Below are 22,158 nucleotides of genomic sequence, written 5' to 3' on the forward strand. Positions count from 1 at the left end.
GAAATGACGTTAATACTGATAAGTTATGGAGCAGGTTGTTGGAGTCTGTCAAGGGGAGGATCTAATAAAATATTATGAACACTGAGATGAAAGTGAAACTTGTGCTTCACCTTCCATCTTACTGCGATCATTTTTGTACAGTCCCTAAATGATAATAATGAGTGGATGGAGGGGGCAAGAATGAGGCCAATAGATTTATATGAATCATATTGGTGTAATCCATAGAATCTATCTGAGATGCAGTAAAGATAAGAGGTTAACTGACACTTGACTACAAAAAAAATTCACATGGATGAGGATAAAGACAATGAAACAGTTGGTGAAAACAAGCCAGATCATGTAACACACTGTGAAAACCCGTTTGTACAGATGAGTAATAAAGTAAAGAACTAAAGAGAGAGTAGGTGGAGGGAGGGATGGGAAGTATTGCTTTCAAGGGTTTAATGCACTGCTACAGCACTTATAGCTGACAGATGCTGACTAGAGAATTAAGGCATGCCACATGTCACTGATTTGCTTTTAAGCATCATGCATGCACTAAAGTATACACCCAAAAAAAGATGAATTGGAGATATGCCTATAGATACTGCATGTATGATGTTGATGGAAATCCAACTGAAGACATCAAACTGTAGAAGAAGAATAAAGTTATGTTTTGATAATCTATGGGACTTTTGCTATGTAACAAGTCTATAGCTCTATGCTGTAATCCGTCAGTAAACAGAATAGAAGAAGTAGAGGTATTGAGTCAGAAAGAAAACAAGTTGCCTTGACCTCAGGTCTTTCTCATTTGACAGATTTTACATCCTTAATGTCTTTCCTTGCATTCTGATTACAAACAGAAGGAGAGAGGAGTCGAGGCAACAGACATAAAAAAATAAAAAAACGAGGCATTCTTTGATCAGTCATCATTTTAAAGGGATTTCATTTAAATGTGTGTGACACAGCTGCATCAGCTGTCCATTGTTTTGTTTGCCATGACAGTGCCAGCCACCTTACTGTGACTGTGTTGTGTGCTTGACCATGCACTTTCACAGGCCCATATGGTGAATGTAATATACAATAGGGGAAGCACTATAATGTGCAGAGGATTGAGGGCAAGCCTACATCAGCATCGGAACAGACGAGATCAGAGAGAGGAAATAAATACGGGATTATTGGAGATGTCACATACATGGACGGGAAAGGGTGTCTCAAAAAAGCCAAGAGGTGTGCAACCGACACACCTCTACAGAATACTGAATTCTTAACAATTAATTTCGAAATCAGTGTAAAACTTAAATAACCAAATTCAGGAAAATATAAACAAGTTAACATATTCCTTTAAAAACACAGCAATTTCCCCTTGTGCCTGAAAGTGTGTTGCTGAACGGACTGACGTCTATGTGAGACTTTTTACCGGGAGAGAAACCAAGAGAGGAGGTAGATGGAAGCGGATGGATGAAAAAGTGAGTGATGGATGCCGATACAGGAGGAGGGATGAGAGGAGGAGCAACAACAGTGTGAGATATGCCTCAGATTATCAACCAGTGTCAGTTGATCTAGAGACTGATAAAGAGGAGGAGTGGACAAGAGTGTGACGGAGGGAGACGCAGAGAAAGAGGACGTCTCTGTGTATGCGAGCCGGGCTGCAAAGATGACTGACGCGAAAAGCGTATCATCTGTGGAGGTGTCAGAGGGAAAGTTAATAAAGAAGGTCAGTGGATATGACTGTGCGGTGTCCAGAATCCCACCACTGGTGCTCTTACAAACGTAACATGATGTATTGTGCTTTGTCTTCTGAAGCCTGGCTGGAATAGAAACACTATTTACTATAGTTTTTTGTAGAAACTGAATGATTATGATTATGTGTAGGAAAAACTGACAATTTCAATCAAATACATTGTTTTTCTCAGTGTTTTTCCAGTACATTAAAATAATTTTGTTAAATAGTAAATGCTATTTTTGTAGATGTGATTTCACCTACAATGTGTGTGTGTGTGTGTGTGTGTGTGAGGCTGCTGTGGCTTCTTTACCTCAAACTTTTTCTGATACCGTCCTTATCCTATACCGTATATTTCAGGTCATTCATTTATTTATCCATTCCTAATCTCTGCAACATGTATAATCATCCCTCACTTAGTTTTTCTTGCTTTTCTTTTGAGAAACGCTCAATTTTCAACCTCTTTGTTTTCTCCATTCTCTAGGGTTCCATCAAGAAGAAGATTGAATCATTGAGGCGATGGAGTTCAGCGAGCATAAAGAGGCCTCCAAAGACTAAGGCCAAGACCTTGAGTCTGTCTTCCCCTGTGGGAGACCCTGATGATGTCTGGCTGCAAGAGGGAGACAGGAGAAAGTTGCGGCCCATCGTCGACTCGGTCTTCGGACAGGTAGGATCCTGATCTGAATATTATATGTAACACAGTTGTCTTTGTGCAAGTGCACTTCTAAAGAGAGCATGTGGCACCCTTAACATTTGTTTGGCTGGCAGATGTACACAATGTTTTGAATACTGCAGGCTAAGTGGCTATGAGCACATTATAGGAAGTGAGAAACTATTGCTCGGTTTAAAGTACTGGTAGACCACTGGTAGGCCTAGTGATATTGAGCCATGTTTTGATGTCCTGATGTCATGTGATTAGAATCTTGTTGGGGCACGCCATCTTGTTTTGTTGCAACCAAACTTGATAGTAGAATGTGGAGCTAAGCACAACCGAACGCTGATGTGTACATATTTAGCATTTTTAACATTCCTGAACAATGTGAGAGACAAAAACACCCAGACCATGACAACACTGTGGTAGTGACCTATCTGCCTTATCGTCTTTTTGACTCTAAATGGGACCATCATTTACAAAATGAACAGCACATTGTATGAAGAAGACCTGAAACTAGCATTTGAGACCATAAACTCATGTTTATGATGTTTACTGAGGGTAATAAATAAAGAGACAAGTAGGGTAATTTCCTTGTGGACTTCCGTACGATCACACTTCTGCATTGGCTTCACTTTTCAGACCAGAGGTTGCTGCCTGCGCACAGACATGCAAAGCACGCATGTGAATCAACACAATGTCCTGCTATGTTTCACGCTATTCCATTGATTAGCAACCTTTTAGATATGAAGCTCTTTATGTGAATGGATGGCAAGTGTACATGTTGGTGTCACGCAGGGCACTTTCACTTAAAAATCCCTATAGTAGTATCACTTGGGCCCAGCCGCTCCAGATATGCAGCTACATTTCGGAATCATTAACAAAAACATAAACAGATTGTTGATGTTGTTGAATTGTTGGGAAAACATTGGCAAATCTCAGGAACCCCAAACAGTAATCCTTATGTGGGACTGGTTTATGTTGGTCTATAGACAGGGTGTAACATTTGCAGCTAAGTAAGCCATAGCTCTGTGAGTGATCCAGATTTTCGCTAACTAACCTTCACACATAAGGAGAACATTTATAGTTATCAAATAGACCAATACCAATTTTCTTCATGATATATTTTCAAACATGGACTAAAAGACAGAGTGAAAGTTTAGGTCATCACATCATAATGTAAAGGTCATTTCTAAATAGGTAATTACCTATTCTTAACGGTTATTCATTTGCAATGGGACATGGTCAAATTGAGCACATGTACCAAAAGAAGGTCAGTAAACTTTAAAAAGTATTTCTAATGTGCATTATTCTGTGTATGTGATGAAGCAGAGTTTATCTATCTATGAGATCTATATTGTGAGCCAATTGTTAAAACTATTTGACACATTTTAAAGAAAATATAAGTTTCATGGGGAAAGAAATATTGTTGGAGTAACAGGCCGCCGAACTATGGGTTTTCAGTCCAGTGGGACAAGTATTAGGGTTTTGGAATAATGGGCCATGGGATCAATGGGCAGTCCCCGAGCAGGAAGTACAATTGGGCAAAGGATTTAGCAAATAGGTCACAAGGGTTTCAAAATGTCACGTATGGACATTAATTTACAATCACTACAAATTCATCAGTCCACTGTGAAAAAAAGGGATTTCTGCTTTGTTTCTCCTTTTCCCTTTTTTTATATGCGTCATGCCTACACTCAGGAACAGATGGATCAAATGATGAGAAACTGACGGAAAAAAGGGAGGGCTGGGATGAGGGATGAATGGGTGGGTGTCATATAGAAAGCGAGGAGATTGATTGTGATGTAAAGGGAGATTACAGCTTAAATGAGTAAGAGGACAAGACAGTCGGTTAGAGCCACATCACTTAAATGACATCGCTCAGGGTACACTTTAAGTACAGGATGCTTTTCTCCTGACTGATGAATGTGTTTGACGGATACAACACATGAAACTGTAAATGAATGGCTCAGTCAGAATTAGTGAGAGATTTAATCAGTTTTAAAGTTTAGACACACAGAGAGCGGCATGCTAATCCATGTTTTACACCAGTTTAATTACTCTGCTTAATTTCTTACTATCTAATGCAAAATATGGCTTTTGAGTCACCTTATTTGTGTGAAGATGTGTTAACATGTCACACAAAGTGTCCCGAAATTTTTGAAACAAAGTTTGAACAGAGGCATTCTTGACATCCTTGTGTAATCACATAATCCAGTATATTCTGATGACAAATTGTCCTTACTTAAAATAATCAAGGAAACTGTTTGCACTTGAAAAAGGTAAGTAAAGTATTTAAGTTTAGTTTACTTTATATCTACTTGTAAAGTTTACTAAATTTATTAAATTGTCCAACTTAAAAATAGCAAGTATCAGAACTTGATCTTTCTAAGTATTAGCAACTTAAGCAAGCCAAGTTAGCCTGACTTCACTGAACAGTTGTGTTTATTCAATAGAATTAAGGAAACCGATTGCACTTGGAAAAACCAAGTAAGCACAACACAGAATGACAAATGCACACATCATTTTCTGCACATGGAACAAGTTGACACTTGAGCACATTTTTTGAGGCATCACAATGATCATCGATCTGGGAGTGTGCTCTTGATCGATGTACCTTAAGAGCATTAAAGGACTCTATAAACATGTGGTAATGGTGACGTTCTTGTGTAGCCACCATTTTACTCAAAGAAAAGGATCTAAATACCTCCTCTGCCACTGAAAATGTCACAACTCGACATGTGAGCCTCAATATTACGAAACCTGGAACCTGAAACAGGCCTCCTCAATCTGGCAATCTTGCTGGGAAAAGTCCTTTGTCTAAAATCTCAAGCTCTGCAGCCTGCAGGGGTGTTGTTGTTAACTGCCTGTGAAACATTCAAACTTCAATGAAAAAGCGATTAATAACACGGTTTGAAAATGCTCACAAATGTAAAATATTTAGCACAAATGTTTTGACAAAATTTGTCATTATCATACAGTACATTTTCATGTAAGTGAATTTGTATCGTTGTGAGACAAAAAGTATATTATGCTCTGGAACACTACATAGGAATAAGAATTGTCCTCTACATTTTAGAGATTTCGAAAAATATATACGTGATTCATTTAGATTTTCTTATTGCAGTCTTTGTCAGAAAACACGTGAAGTTATAGAAGTTCTATTGTTGAATGTCAGTATTTGTAGACCATGCAAAGCAATAAGAACAAAACACCAGAGCAGCTTTAGTGGACAGATTTAAAAGCAGGTTAGTTACCACTGGGGCGCTCTTAACAGCAACAGTTGTGTCCTATACTCACAGATGGAGATAAAAAACACTTTCTATCCCTTCGTCCTATTTTCGAAGAGAATCTCTAATCCATAGGACCTCCAGGACCTCAGAGGAAACTATTTTAGGTCACATGAAAATCCACACACGGAATGCCCCATGCAGATCTCACTCGATGGACGTGCTTTCTGACTTGGAAACAACATTTGAAGCAATATTTAGTTCATCTTCAACACCAAATATATCACCCTGACCCTCACAGTTGTTGAAGGCTCAGCTTGTTGTCCTGTCATCATAAAACGTCAGTTCAATTCTGTTCCCTTAGCGAGATTCTGTGACAGAGACGCGGACAGCGAGATTCTGTGACAGAGACACGGACAGCGAGGTTCTGTGACAGAGACACGGACAGCGAGGTTCCGTGATAGAGATTTAGATAATTGTTCTGGGCCATCCTCAACCTTTTTTGGGCTCGCTAAATTAACCCTCTGAGACCCATTGTAGCGTATACGCTACAAAAGATCATGTTGTCTTTAGAGCATCATAATGCCCCTTGGCATTGCACAGAGCACATTTACAGCCTGGGCTTTCTCAGCAGACCCTTCCACAAACTGGTTGATGATCTCAGGTATATCTGACTGTTTGCCTTTAGGTTTACCGCCCAGGTGGAAAGTGGTTCTCAGCTGTGCCAGGATTCCTTCAAGGAGTTTCACTCTTCTGTTGGGATGCTGGACTTGCAGCTTTTGATGCCTCCAAACTCTTCAGTTCTTCAGCAATTTCACCTGCAACTATTGAAATCTGCAGAGCATTCTGATTCCATCGCCTCATAGTCAGACTTTGGAAATTCATCCAAGAGAGACTGAATGAAATCCCTCACCTCGCCCTCAATTTTCAGGGTTTCCACTTTTACACTCTTACACTGTGATGACAGGGAGTCCTGATCCTCTTCAATGTCTGTGTCTGAAGTGTTTGAAGGACGTATTGTGACTTGGAGACTGTCAGACCTGGACTCTTCCTACATGGTCGTGGTGTCAACTTGCTTTTCATTTTCTTCATGAAAGCCTTCACCATTGTGGTGGTGTGACGACCATTCTGTTGAGTCGGCGAGGTGGAGTGTTGTGCAGGATGAATGCAGGGCTTTGATTCGCGGAAAGAGCAGCTTTGACACTGACTCCAACATCTCTCTCAATCAAGTCTTCCACGCTCTGAGCGCTGGGACATCGCAATCTGCACAGAAAATTGCAATCTGTGCACCTCCAAATAGAAGCCAACAAATTACACTCCAAACTGCAGCAACAACTATAATAAAGAAGTGGATGTGTTTACACATGAGTTAGTTCTTCTAATACAGATGCTAAAAAACCTGCCTCACTATTCAGCATGTACTTTCCTTTTTCAGTCCTTGTGTGAGCCCATGCCGTGTTGTTTCTCCTAAATGTGTGGATCTGGCAGATGGTTGCAGCCTTTATGTGTCTGGTGGGTCATGTCAGTGTGTCAACTCAAACCTGGGCTCAGCTCAATTCACTTCAGCTTGATCACCCTCCCTGCATCTCCTCTCACAGAAGTCTTAGCAGATATATTCTGTACATTAATTTGCCAGAGAGATCAGCACACGTTCAAGGTCAGAAGGCATTGTTCGATGTGCGTGGAGGGTGCAGAGCACACAAACAAGACTGAATGAAGGGATGAGCGCTCTATGTTTCTGACGTCAGGCTCAATATACTACACAGAAGTAACATATGTAGTGGCATTACCCATCTGAAAAGCACTGGGATTATAGTATGAACATTATACATGCAAGTTGTAACAGTTTGATGACACAATAATAATATCTGTGTGGATTGTAAATGGTTTACAGCCACAATATGGCGATGTCTGCAAAGCTGCCCTCATTCCTTTTAGATTTTGCTGGTTGAAGACAGTATTTGCATAGCTTCATTTGTAGGACACATATGAGCTGAATAACAGCATTTTGATAAATTTGTGTTTGTGTGTCAACGTGCATATGTAAGCTTGAAAGTAGACATGGACGCAAACCATCTCAGCCAAAATGTTTGACCTGACCTGACCTATGCCAAAGCGGTTAGCATAGCATGGCATGGAAAATCCTGACTTTTGGAATGTGTCCATCATGTTGTTAACTGGATTTTCTCTTGGCCTATCTCCTAACCTTGTCTTTCAGGCATCTGGGGGTGCTTGCTGTTGTCGAGGGATATAGCTCAAATTCTCACCCAGCTGCTCTGTTTTGGGTTTTAAGGCTGGAAAGATTTGCGTTCACACTAGGTCGTTGATTAAGGCGGGGTGCTTTTTCTTTCTGGCTGCAGGTGCTTTAATTGCACGTGCCTACTTGTTTCGCTTTGTTTATTGGTACAAGAAGTCACCACTTAATACTACCTTTAGTCATTGTTGCAACTAAATGAAAAAATGATGACATGAAGCTGAAGCATTCTGTGCATGTCTTTGAAATACAGTATATTGTCGGGAAACAATGCAGGAAAAAACATTACAGGACTGAGGCTTCCATTTGCTAATCTGGTTGGTGTCCAGCTGGATCAGTGGGCTAAGGCACACACTATTATATAACCGAGACACTGTGGATCCAAATCCTTTGTTGCAAGTCATCTCATCACTCTCTGTCCTCTCTACTTAATAGATTTTCAGTGGAATTTTCTTTTAATTCCCCCAAAGTCCATATATATGTCAGACTGCGGGGTCAGCTGCGGAATCTCTCTAGCTGCTAGAGACTCACAGATTTTGCCATTGTTCCATGAAATCAGGTTTTCCCATTAAAGAGCTCCACACTCATCACTCTGCCATGCTGTATCGTCTCCCATTCTGCTTGCTGCAGACACACAAATGTTTCTGTAACTAAAATGGATGGTCTTCTAAAATAGCAAGGCAGGAGGCTAACATCTAGCGGTGGTGATAAAGTATTACACTTGGGCGTAGTTTAATTCGCTGTCGCAACCAACTGAGCTTTGCTGCACTCTGCTGGCGACACATTGATAGTATAAAGTATCGGAAAGCTGCTCATGGATAAATGTGCATATCCTGCAAATTTACCAACTAAATTGTGTGTCCAAGTGTTTGTAGTGTATAACTGCCAAGTTCTGGATAAGAGCAGCAATGATGAGAGATCTGCACTGAAACAGAGGCTGCAGAATTTAAAGCAATAGAGATGTAGTAATATCTAGATTAAGATATAAAGGGATGAAACCGATGAGAGGTGTCACAGAAATATAGGGCGAAACAAACACCAAAAATGTGTTGGTTCTCCTAAATTGACCAAAGAGGATTAGGCCTCCAGACGCTCAGGGTTGGCCTTACACATACTGCTGCTAATCTCTGGCACACTCGCAGCACCGCATGACATGAACAGTAGTATGAAAAGCCATGGTCGAAGCAATTTTAATTTATTTAAAAGCAAATATACGATCATATAATCCTGTCTCGGAGCAGTGATTGAACATTACACCTTGCTTTCAAAATGTATAGTAAAAGATAACGAGTATTTAGAGTTCAATAATGCTTCTCCAGTTTTGTGATGTTGTGCTTCCATGACCGTTTCAGGATGTGAAGAGCAAAGGGGAAGGAAAAATAGAATGGAAAGGAAAGTAGGCAAAATGGAGGACAAAAGGAGTCTTGTACAAAAACATTTTTAGTGCCATAGCTACCAGTGAGATCACCAAGGTCATATTTCTGAAAATGTAGGGTCGTTTTAAAAACACGAAGAGAATTTTACATTCCACATTTACTCACATATCCCACTTTTGTTTGTTTTTTTATGGTTTATTCTAATATATGTTAAGACTAAATGTAATTGTTGCAAACTAAAAACGGTATGTGTTGAATTAGAATGAATGTAGTATTCTCTACCAGAATTACATACTGAACATAATCCACCCATCCATTATTGATCATCGCTTATCCTGTTCAGCGTCGCAGCGCTGGAGCAGATCCCAGCCATCATCGGACAAAGGCAGGGTACATCCTGTACAGTCATAGGGCTGACACATAGAGACTAGCTAATATCATATTTACTGGAAATATAACTGAACAGTTGAATGAATGAAAACTGATCTTAAAATATATATTTATATATATATATATATATATATATATATATATATATAATTATTATTATTATGATTATTATGATTATTATTATTATATAATAAGAAGAATTATTATATTATTATAATTTTATAGAGTTGGGTATATAATGGAGGGGTATATAAATACATTTGTGTCCTCCCGACAAACTTTTGTCCTGGGAAATGTATTTTTTCCAGACAGAACGGTCGCAGTTTGAAACAGCTTGGTTATGCTTTCAGTTACAGTTTACAGTTACATTTTGCTCTCTTTCAACTTCCTTCTGCCCCAATCTTTCTCCCCATGTTTGTACTTTGAAGAAGTATGAATATTCTTCCTCTAATTCTCCCTCTTCAAACCTGTGCTCCCGTGGCATGTGAACATAGCTCTCTCCCTCTAATCTGAAATGCCAGGGATTAAACAGGCAGCCAACTCTCCATCCATAATTCTACCATCCACTCCCCCTCCACCCCCACCCCCACCCCTCTCTCTCTCTCTCTCTCTCACACACACACACACACACACACACACACACACACACAACCACACAAGTAAACACACGCGTCCTGCCAGACTAGTCATTTAGAGACCATAAGTACGATGTTTGGGAGACCAAGAGAGGAAGGTGGGTGGGATGGATTAGTTTAAGTTGGTCCAAATTCAAGGGATCACTCGTGGTAAGAGGGGCTGGCAGACAAATAAGGGGGGGAAGTGTGTGTGTGAGAGAGAGAGAGAGAGAGAGAGAGAGAGAGAGAGAGAGAGTGAAAGGGAGGGAGAAAATGGTCGAGTCATGCAATCAGAGCCAGAATCTGGCAGCGGCATGTTGTTTCAGCCCAGATATGACCCGGCTCTCCTGCCCAACCCAGTCAATCTCCAGCATCCTGCTGCTGTTCTATAATATCACACTACACGTCTCAAAGCTCATCATGACAGCCTCCAACAACCTAGAGGGGTTTAGGATTGAATGCAACATCATATGCCTACCTTGCTTCTCACTTGACCAATAGGATCTTGGATTGTAGCACGTGAACTCACGGGGATCCTCATTCGTTTTCAGTAGTAGTTGGTGCAAGTGGAAACAGTTTCCTTTCTCCTCACTGGGTGTGAACGACATTGCCTTATGGAATACACTCGACTGAGTATGGATTTTGGACTTTTATGTGACAACTGACCAGGGAGGGAGAGAAAGAGGGAGAGAAACAGAAGGACTGAGGGGACAGGAGGAGGCGAAGTCAGGAGGAAGAAGAGGGCAGGGAGATGGGAAATATAAACAAGGCTTCTAAAAAAAACAGTAAAAGGAAGAAGGTAAGGATTCATTTAATCCCTTTGTGCTGAGAGAAATAGATGTATACAAATGAGTTTAAACTGTGCAAGATATGCGATAATGCTTTGAATACGTTTGACAATTTCCAAGATACATTTGGGCTGTCATTTTTAAATTTTAAATACTTTGAAATTTGAGGGTAACTGTGAATTAGTCAGTTTCAATGCAGTGGAATTTCAGTTGTAACTTTATCTGGGTCCTAATTTCGGTTGGTTCCCCTCCTCAAAGGGGGAGTTGGCCATAGAACGAAGCAGCGCCCCACTGGCTGCCGCCATGCTGGGGGGCCTGGGTGGTGCAGGTGAGGTGGACACGGATGACGAGGAGGAGGGAGGCAGCGAGCGGGACTTCAATGAGCCCCTGTGTGCTCTGGTTAAGAACTGCAACATGCTGCACAACTTAGTGGGGCCTGCTTGTATCTTCCTCAGAGAGGGCTTCGCACAGAGCCAGCTTGTATGTATGACATTTACACACACACACACACACACACACACACACACACACACACACACACACACACACACACACACACACACACACACATGCATATGGGACTAGCCAAAAGCACTCACAAATCTCTTCATCCATCCATTTCCACAGTGAACTGAACAAGGAAAGTTGAAGTTATGGCTATCCATCAGTCCAGTGTGACATCATCACAAACTTCTCATCCCATCTCCACCAATAAGAATTTCACCCTGTGAGTCTCCATTATACCACCATATCACATCAGTCTGATGAAAAATATGTAATAATCTTGTATAATTAACCTTGGACGGGTTCCGTGTTTTAACTGTTTGAATGTTTTTCAACCAGAAATTATTTTACAATATGTTTGTCAAATGATGGAACTATATGAGAAAGAACTGAACGAATTGTAAGAAAGGACCTTATACATACTGCACTGCAGGTCCTATAGGAGTAATGAGCTTTAATAGCATACATATCAGATTGGGACTCTAATGACAGGGCAACTGGCCTCCAAATTAGTCTACATATAGATTCCGATCATAAATTCACTTTCTAACTGTGCTGGAAATATGTGTGCCTCTTATTGCGAGATGAATGTCTTATGTAGAGATGGAAGATATGGCAGAGATCAATAACAGAGTAGTTTCCTGATGGTGCAGCGATCAGTGCTAATTGAAAAGAGCCATTAGTGTGGTAGACACTGATTACAGGTGCAAGACCTTGGCCTGACTCTAGAAGTAAATGGAGCAATAGGGGCTCAACACAGGGGGCCGAATTAAGTAATTCATGATTCATCTGATGACATAGATTTTTTTCTTGTACTGTATTTTGTAGTTCATCCTTGTGTGGTTTTGGGGAATTTATTAAATGTAATTTGAAAGAAAAAAGTTGAAACAGTCTCATAACCACAAACATTATTCTTGTCAACAGCAGAGGAGAGTTAATGTTTTAATGAATCTACGGGAAAGATCAAATTCCATTGCAATTCCCTTCAGCTTTATGGAGCGTTTTGGCATCTTTCATTTCGTTATTTTGGTTTTACAGATCTGATTAACCTAAATGGCAGACCAAGTTACCATCTAGCATGATGGAGCAGCGTATGGGTGAAATATTTCAGGGGTCACGAGTTAGACACCAAAATCTGAGCAAGGAGGGTGAATATTAAGTCCAATATACTTTGATCAAAATACCTTCAAAAGCTAACTAACGTTGTGATTTGTGCTAATTAGTGAATGTTAGCATCCTAAAATGCTAAAGCAATTGGCCTTTATTTATTTAGTACAGCCTCACAAAGCTGCTATTTCCCGATCCAAACTTCATTCCAGTTGATAGCGGTAATGCACCATAATATTGTTTGCCAGGAGTCCACTGCCATGGCTGTCTTTGTCTTTGTGGGTGACCGCAGATGTCCTCGATGGGCATCAACTTTCTTTTTTCTTGGCAAACCAGGACTGAAGTGTGGAGTGAATCTGAAGCATGCGAAGTCAGTGCTGCACAGACCACCAAAAAAGAATGAATTGGCCTTAAGGCTGCTGATTGTTTCTAAATGTTGGAACTTTCTTTCATCAATCCAGTAACATCATCCGCAGTCCTGAGTCATGTCTCAGGAATGTGAAGGGATTCCTCGATAGAGTACACAGATTAGTCCATGAGCTGGATTGTGTGAGACTGATAGCACTTACTTTTTTTTATTAATCCCCCATAATCCCCTTTGTTCTCTAAAATGGCAAATGAACTCCTGTAGGACAGTTTACATAGCTTCTAGTTTGCATGCACACCCTTTTTCATTCGGTGTTGGTGGCATCAAGTTTTTGCTCCATGATAGAATCACTAGAATCCTGCCTCAAGAAAATGTAGGTGCCGACTCGTTTTTTTCTTCACAAACGTTTAGACATTTCTAAAGCATTCACTGGTAGGCTAGAAGTAACTTTGGAACCAAAGTAGAAAATTAAAGAAATATGGGAGCAACAAGGAAAATGTTTGTGTTTTGCCTCTGCGCCTGAATTTGACTCAACCTGACACATTTTAGCCAAAAAGACCAATTGGTATGTGGAGTGTTCGCCGCATGTTCAACCTATGAAGGTCCGTCCATGTTTGTACATACAGTTCCGGTGGAAAAGCAGTGCACAAATGCAGATGGGGGAAAAAATCAGCAGCAGATAGGGAAATAAAAAAGGTTTAAGCTTTTGTGATTTGTAATACAATTTACATCTGTAATCTCCCTGCTACTGTTCTCTCCCCTGCATTTTCTAATCCAGACCTGTATTATTCATGCTGCTGATGTCACAGCCATATTCATCACCGTTTGTCCATTCCAACACACACAAGACATTTTGCAACTTTGTGTTATGTGTGTGTGTGCATACAGATGTGTGGGCCTTATTTCTGGGTGTTTGGAAAGGATATTTTTTATGATGTATTACGAATGTTTTTCATGGAGCATATGAACAGCAGACTTTCAAAGCTTTCCACCAGAGATTGGACATGAGCTTGTGTAGCTGATTGACTAAAAAGGTTATTTGGGTCAGTCAGATCAAAACGCAAATAATCCAGCAATAGAATCTCTGCTTAGGCGATTGAACATGGGACAAAAATGATTTACGGTAACGATGGAGCCACTAAAAGCTGAAGCACTAAAAATGTGCTTTACTGCATGTTTTGTCTTTGTAAATGTGTAAAGCCGAAGGAGACACAGAATGAGACAAATGAGTATTATGTTTAACCTGACTGGCTGTCCATTTCTCTGTGTTTCCTGTCTTCTTTACACGCCGCTGCAGGACCGAGATCTACGACCAGAAGAAATGGAAGGTACCTCAAACCTTCTGTTTGACTGTGAAAATAGAGAAAATAATTGAAGGAGAATTTCCTTCCTAGCTCCAAGTTTCTGTGGAAGATCAAAGTAAAGGATTATTATTCAAAGGGAAATATTCTACACAATTGAAGCTAAGTTCAACTCTCCCATCCCTCATATTCCTCAGGTCTGGTTCACATCTTTGTCACTATGTTCGCAGGAATGTCATTTTGGATTTGACTATCAAATAAATGTTCACTGATTCTGTATGTTTTGGATTTTTTCAATACATAGAGAAATTACTTGGATTGTTTAAAAACACAATAAAAAAGACAATACATTAAAACAGTGACCAAAAGAAATTAGGGTACTACTTTCAAATAAGGCAGCCGTTATAAAGGTCTTCTACGTTGTGATGGCTTTAGTGAAGGTAATATTATCAATGTTATAAGCCATTCATAGGAACATTTTTTTAAACACAATTGGCAGGTTTTTCCCTCTCTGTCACACTCAACTAGAACTGTTTTTCAAAACACAGAGACTAGACCAATTATCACAGGGTTCGTAGGATTTTTCTACAAAAGAATTTGATGAATTTAAAAGGTGTGACAGTCACGGAAATATTCTACACATATAGTGCTATAACATAAAACTAGAGTCTACACTTAAAACTGCACTCATTCCCTCTTTTTCTCACAAATGACTTCCCTGCAGAGCTTCGTGAGGCATTCAGGGAGTTCGACAAAGACAAGGATGGCTTTATCAGCTGTAAGGACCTGGGCGAGTGCATGAGAACGATGGGATACATGCCAACAGAGATGGAATTGATAGAACTAAGCCAGCAGATCTGTGAGTGATCTGCAATTAATAAATGATCAATGTGGGTATTACTTTGCTTGCTTGTTAAAGACAACAAAAAGATCAGTCATCTATGTCTTCTATGTGTACCTATTTTCTCCCCCTTTAGGTGGCGGCAGAGTGGATTTTGAGGACTTTGTGGAACTAATGGGTCCCAAGATGCTCGCTGAGACTGCAGACATGATTGGAGTCAAGGAGCTGAGGGACGCCTTCAAAGAGGTCTGCAATTCAGTTTATTAACTTAAAGCCAAATAGTCCAGCATTTTTATCTTTGGTGTCTCCCGAATAAATCGTCCACTTTCTCCCAACTTTCCCTTAATTAATTTGCTTTCATATGCTATCAAATAATGTTTCTCGACCTCATCCATTTTGTTCCAGTTTGACTCCGATGGTGATGGTCAGATCAGCCTCGGGGAGCTCAGAGAAGCCATGAAGAAGCTAATGGGGGAGCAGTTGAACCACCGCGAGATAGACGAGATCCTGCGAGATGTTGACCTCAACGGGGACGGAGAGGTGGACTTTGAAGGTGAGTGATTGATGCTTTGGGTAAGTAAACTGTTGGTAGCAGAGCGGGATTTTTAATCAAGCTAATAAGTGGAAGAAAGAATACAGTTAAAGGTGACACCATTTTTTCCCTTAACCAACACAAACAACACTTCTTTTCTTTCCACAGAGTTCGTGCGAATGATGTCTCGCTGACTCTCCACCAAACATCACTCGACTGCACTAAACCAGCATGGACCAGACTGCACACTGTTAATGTCTGTAGTGTTCAATTTTCCGTTACTTCCACCATTTCTCAAGTATAAGAGAATTCCTTTAATGTGTTACTATTGTATGAATGTATTATGTATTTAACATGTAATGAGAGATTATAAAGTGACAACCCAGGTGGCGATGGTTTAACCAAAGCTTCTCTTTCGAGGCAAATTTAAATTTGAATATATTTGAACCGAGAATCCCATAATTTGCGTGAACTGATCCTTTAAAAATATGAAGTTTGCTATTAACTGACTTGAATCTGAAGATTGTGTAACATCCAATTCAAACTTATTCAAACTTATTCCAACTGTTAGGACTGTGACCGTGTGATATTGTAATGTAGAAAATGTTAAATGAGATTCTGTAAACACCTTTATTGTACAAACTACTACATAAAGTTTTGATATAATTCAACAAATTGCGGCCGATGATTGCAATTTTCAGTGTCAAACATCTTTTTGATACAGATTTGATAACACTAACAGGATGATTTTGATGTCTGCTACACATCTGTACATATTATGTCCTATTTCCCTATTCACTTGCGTGTGTGTGTGTGTGTGTGTGTGTGTGTGTGTGTGTGTGTGTGTGTGTGTGTGTGTGTGTGTATGTGTGTGTGTGTGTATGTGTGTTTTATTTGGACAGTGTTCAACAGGTCAGATCTTTAAAAAAAATGCATTGTAGATTAACAAAAAAAAGTGAATAAAAGTCACAATAAACTAGTTTTCATTGACCAAATATATTTTTCTTTATTCATTTTTCCACCTAATTTAAATTGTTAAATACAATACATTTTTAACTAAATTTAAACCACTTGTCTGTGTTCACATCAATTTCCTGTATCGCAAACCCTTCCAGATTCTATCTACATTGTATTGTATATAAAATGTGCCTGATTATCTCTTTCCTGTTTGTGTCTGGCTCAAACTCCATCACATCTTAGGTCTTAGTGAGGTTGGCCTTCTTGGTTAGTGTCCTTCTGGATCATTGCATTGAGTTGTTCCACCAACCCATTTTATTCCTCTCTACTGCAGACATGTTGGTATGCACACAATGCGGTGGCTATTTGCCTACATGCTTCAGCCTCGTGAAAGCATGAAGCACAAAGAAGCTAAGATGTCTTTCTTTCTGGTGTTGCACCTGGAAACACTGATGACCGTGGCGTCACTAAGTGCCACAGTGAGGCTCGCTACTTCCCTATCACATCCATGACTTTTCAAGGCCGCCATTTCAGATATTTGTTCTCAGGGCCCCATTGTTTCATAACATTTTTCTTGACCTTTCTTGGCTATAAGGAAGTGATGTGCGATTCCCTCCCTATCGTCTTGCCTTTTATTCTAGGAGTTGGCACCACTGCAGAGAGTTGTCATTTGAAATAAACTGTTGTGAACAAACTGCAGTAAAAGGATTATGACATGTCTTGGTATCTGTAATATGACCTCTGAAAACAGATGCCGTGACCCATTCATTTAAATCGCCATCCTTGTCTTCTGTGGCCACACAGAATAAATACTGTTGTCCATTTTAAGGTTGTTAAAATCAGGACCACAGTTTGGTTTCACTGGCAGGAGCTGCATCTTACCAGCAGGGGGCAGTACTGGCAAACGTATACAGTTATTTTCGAAGGAATAACCAAACATGATCATGTTGTGAAACTGTATCTTTCAGATTCATAAGAACTCTGAAAGCAATTTTGGAAACAATGTTTTTTGTTTGTTTTTACATGGATAACTAGATAAAATATGGCTAAAATAATATAAAATAAGCAAAAGGGCATTTTTATTGCAATGCAAATGTTCCCATCACAATTTAAACAAAAGCAGGCTCAACATTTGTTAATAGATATTGATTTTTATGTGAACCTTCATAGTGGCTGGACTCATGATTTCCTGGTCACGCAAGAAGCCACAACCTTAAAGCAAAATAGCTAACATTAGTAAATTAAGAAATATATCACTTTTACCATTTGCCTCTCTTTTAGCTGTTACAAAAACCAGGGCCCCGGTGCCAGAGGACCCATTTTAAAGCATGCTCAAATTCCATCAATAATGTATACCGTTAACATAAATGATTCTAGCATATCTCTATGGGAATCTCAGTCCCCTTTGAAGTTTGTTCCACATTACCCAGTCACTTTAGCGAGGCCGCCTTCTATATTTAACTTCATAATACAATACACATTGCTGTCAATGTATATGACTTGGTCACGCAATATTGATTTGTAAGCAAACTGCTATATTATTGTTATTGTTATTATTATTATTATTATTATTATTATTATTATTGTTGTTGTTGTTGTTGTTGTTGTTGTTGTTGTTGTTGTTGTACGATTATTATGTATATTATTTTCAATTCACAAACGACAGTCTTTAGTAAACATTCTTTTGTACAACACTGAAATTACAAAATGATCATCTCAGTGGACAGCATGGCTGGTCAAACCTCCCGACCTCTCCGTAAATAAAAACTACTTCTGACAGATAAACTGTTGTTCTATGTTGCAGTTCTCATCATTCCAGTCGCCCCTCTTTGTCTCACGGTGCCAGAATTCTACACAATCCTGGTTCCTCCCATCAAAACTGTTCGGCTGGTCTTTACCCCAGAACCTGCAGGACAAGACAGGACATCCAAAATTAGCATACATTTAAATCCAATCCAATCCAAAGGTATACAGAGTGCATTAAAAAACAACAATAGTTGGCCAACATGCTGTACATTCAAATATAGCAAAGACATAAAAACTAACAATACAGTAAAATACATTTTTTTAGAAAAAAGGGCAGTTTAGGGGCCTAACATTCGATGGCAAAATACCAGTCTATCCTGTCCTTACAGGTTCAAAGGGTGTAGGGTGTAGTTTCTTACGTTGTAGTGAGTGGTGTCCCATCTACCCATTTCCACTGCCCTTCTATTCCCTCATCAGTCAATCCAATCCATACTTCTTTGTCACTTGAATACAAGCTATTGATGAACACCTGTGAGTGAAGAAGCATAAAAATAAAGTTATCGCAGGTTTATCACATATAGAGTCACATAATGTCATGTCATACGTAATTGTTTGGGTCGAGCTGAATAAATTGCTTCAAGCTGCAATAATCAATATTTTTAAATTAACAATGGATGAAATTATGTTATCAATTAAGTAGTTGGTAGAGACGAAAATGTAAAAGAGTAAAAGAGTGGGAATGTTGCACTTCATGGGGTTGCAAAAAAGTTAACTGTGACAATAACCCACCATAAACTTTATGAAGTTACGTCAATGCTGCATAACTTCCTCTGGTCCGAATAATAATAATAATAATAATAATAATAATAATAATAATAATAATAATAATAATAATAATAATAATAATAATAATAATAATAATAATTACAAGTTCCAGTTAGTCTAGTCTCAAGGATGGCATTTTTGTTTAGTTGAGTTCTCCTTATGGTTATGGAGAACTCACCCAAAACAGTCAAGCTTCAGGCTGTAAAATCAGAAACATGGCAGCCGGCTCCATAATGAGCACCAACTCCATATGAAAGGCTTATTCTAAGGTAACGGAAACTCAATGATTTTCAGGTGATTACATCCAATCTAATTTACACATAAAACATCTTTTGTTATTATATTCCGTTGCTGCCAATAGATTGACCTGAATGCTCCACGCTGTTTATTTGATTTGAAAATATTGATTAGTAGGCTACAACAATTCCAATGTGCTCCAGAAGCTGATTTGTTGTGCTGTTTGTATGATTTCAGTGACAAATGCAACTACATTCATGCAGATAAAGACAAATGAACACAGCTAAACAAACCATTTCATCATCTGTTTTAACGATTGCCAGGTCGGCGCCTTTGCCTTGACAGTAGCTTCTGCCCAGACTCCAAGATTTCTTGCCAACAGAGGTGAAGTAGCAGCTGTTCTGATACACTGTCCAGCCAGTGGGGCACTTCTTGGCTGAAAATGCAACATGTTAGTTGATCAGAAAGTGCTTACAAGCATGCTTGTGAACACTGAAAACACTTTAAAAACCTTTTTTATTTATTTATTTTAAGTGCTGGCATTTGTGATGAGTTTGGATTGTTAATCATCACTTTTTCCAGCATGATTTTTGCAATAAAAACATGCTCAATATGCACATTCTGTCGTTCATTTTTGCCACTTACCTGGGACTAATCCCTTCAGTCTCTCAACCTGTATCTGCAGCGCGTCTCTCTCAGCAGTCAGGTTGTAATTTTCCACCTTCAGCAGGTCTTTCTCCACACCTGCACTTTTGCAACTGATTTCAAGCTCATCTTTTTCCTGAACCAAGGATGTGTAAGATGCCCGCAGCTCGTCTGTTGCTTTCGTCAGTAGGTCGTTAGTCTCCTGCAGAGTTTCTTTTGATAACGTCAGGTTTTGGTGACTTTTTTCTATCCTCTCTTTCTCATTGGAAGTGAAGTTGTAACTGTCCTGCAAATGCTCTACCTTTTTAATCAAGTCATTGTAGATAATCTGCAGCTGCTCCTTTGATCTGGTCATATTGTTGTATTTGTTCTGTAAATTGTCCCTGTCTTTGGTCACTGAGTCACAATTGGCCTGTACCTGAGTGTTGTGGCCCAGCACTAAATCATAATGTTTCTGTAACGAGTCCTTGGCTGTAGTCAAGGCATTGTTATTAGTCTGTAACTGCTCCTTACTGGCTTTTAGCTGCTCTATCTCTTTGCTGAAAGCGGCGTTACTCACCTGTAACTGGCTTTGGCTAAGTGTAAGCTTGTTTTTTTCTTCGGTCAGTAAATTGTTATTGGTCTGTATGACACCAATTCTGCTAGATAAGTAAGTTTTACTTTGCTGTACGTCCTTGATGTCGGTCTCAAGCTTTTTTTTAGCATTTCGCTCCATCTGCAGGTCCTTTTGTAGGGCCTGTCTCTCCACACCCGCATCTTTTAGGTTGCTCTGATGGGTTTGCTCTACATTTCGGTCTGCAGGAGATGAGAAATATTAGTAAATCAGAAAAAAATCTGTGATTGTACCATGACATTGGGGAACTTTTCAAAAAGTGCATATTTGATAGAGAAAACTAAGAGGTGGACTCACAGTGGACACTCTGACCTATGACTCCAGCCAGAAGGAGAGCACACAACAGCCCGAGGCCAACTGTAGCAGCCCGGAAAGGGCTGTTTCGCAATGCATAAACTGAATGACGGAAATAGAAATTTAGTGTTCTGTGGAACTTGCAGTTATCTGTATTACGATATTGAGTGGTGTTGCAAAATACGATAAAGCCTTTAATTTCAAGCATGTGTTAATTATGTTACAATTAAATCTATATGGCTTATTCCTGCTCAGTGATTTGCAAATTTGCCCAGATAGAATATATCCTCAATGTATACACTATGGCATCACTGATGCTTGACAATTTTCTGTATTGTCTCATAGGCCAATTTTCATGTAGAAGTAGCGTAAGCATGTCCTACCAAAATGTATTTTTTTAACTTATAAAGTTTTTCTTAGCTTTTTGCTTAAATTTACCTGTTGCTGGCTCTAACCAGAAACATGACTCGAAATTGATGTTAATGTTGCTCTATATTGACTGCAGGCAACACACATTCATCACACAAACTTCTGTGGTTATATTGTTCTTGATGAAATAGAAATAAAAATGTTGAAAAGCTCTGTGTAGTTAAAGGGAATTAATGGCTGATATTTTTTGTATTGTCTCATGGTTTGTATTGTTTCAATTGTCACAATACCCAACCCCATTTATTATTAAGTTCTTATTTTATTACCTGAAAACCGGAGCTTGTTGCCATCTCCCAAAAGTTGACTATAGCCAACTTTACTGTTGTCCAAGTCCATGTTGGTCACTGTCGATGCATGGTATTCTACAGACATCTTTGCATTCACTTTATGACCTTGAATCTTGCCAACAAAAAAGAAAAATCAGTATTAGCTACTGAAATATATGAAGATTTTTTTTTTTAATAATGCTTCTAGGAAATCTGTGCCCATTCATGATTTCCCTCTCATCGTGACATAAAGAAGATACTGCAGACCTTGTATTGCCTTATAGGTTTGAAACATCTGCAAATGCTGTCAAGTTGCCATGAATGATATACACAAAATAAACCTTACCTTTGCTTGTAAAGATGATGACAGTGAAAATCATGGGGAGTGAAATCTCACTTATTGACTTCCAGAAATTACACCCTGCAAAAGCATCGCACTTATGCTCCAATATGTGCTATACCGCCTTCAAATCCTTGTATGCTTTCGT

General features: G+C 39.3%; 2 protein-coding genes across 4 annotated transcripts; one reads left to right on the forward strand and one right to left on the reverse strand.

Moving 5' to 3' along the window:
• The first annotated feature begins 11 nt into the window (after positions 1–11).
• cabp2a (calcium binding protein 2a) lies at positions 12–16,730 on the forward strand. 3 transcript variants are annotated; one of them, XM_084005878.1, is made up of 8 exons: positions 12–1,696; positions 2,187–2,369; positions 11,265–11,486; positions 14,282–14,312; positions 15,010–15,144; positions 15,263–15,372; positions 15,532–15,679; positions 15,827–16,730. In XM_084005878.1, exons 1-8 carry the CDS (start codon positions 1,637–1,639, stop codon positions 15,850–15,852), a joined length of 915 nt encoding a protein of 304 aa, XP_083862004.1. In that variant the 5' UTR covers positions 12–1,636; the 3' UTR covers positions 15,853–16,730. The 3 variants fall into 3 exon arrangements, with proteins under 3 accessions (XP_083862004.1, XP_083862006.1, XP_083862005.1); XM_084005880.1 differs by lacking the exon at positions 11,265–11,486 and having other exon boundaries at positions 773–1,696; XM_084005879.1 differs by lacking the exons at positions 12–1,696; positions 2,187–2,369 and adding an exon at positions 10,465–11,017.
• Positions 16,731–17,672: 942 nt separating this feature from the next.
• Positions 17,673–22,158, reverse strand: LOC311011125 (uncharacterized protein). The gene is made up of 7 exons (XM_084005877.1): positions 22,017–22,158; positions 21,671–21,803; positions 20,979–21,077; positions 20,069–20,863; positions 19,717–19,859; positions 18,781–18,890; positions 17,673–18,521 (listed from the first exon to the last, which is right to left on the reverse strand). The coding sequence occupies exons 2-7, from the start codon at positions 21,774–21,776 to the stop codon at positions 18,383–18,385; spliced, it is 1,392 nt and encodes a 463-aa protein (XP_083862003.1). The 5' UTR covers positions 21,777–21,803; positions 22,017–22,158; the 3' UTR covers positions 17,673–18,382.

The sequence above is a fragment of the Eutrigla gurnardus genome (assembly GCF_963514095.1).
Source record: "Eutrigla gurnardus genome assembly, chromosome: 3".
NCBI classification, from domain to species: domain Eukaryota; kingdom Metazoa; phylum Chordata; class Actinopteri; order Perciformes; family Triglidae; genus Eutrigla; species Eutrigla gurnardus.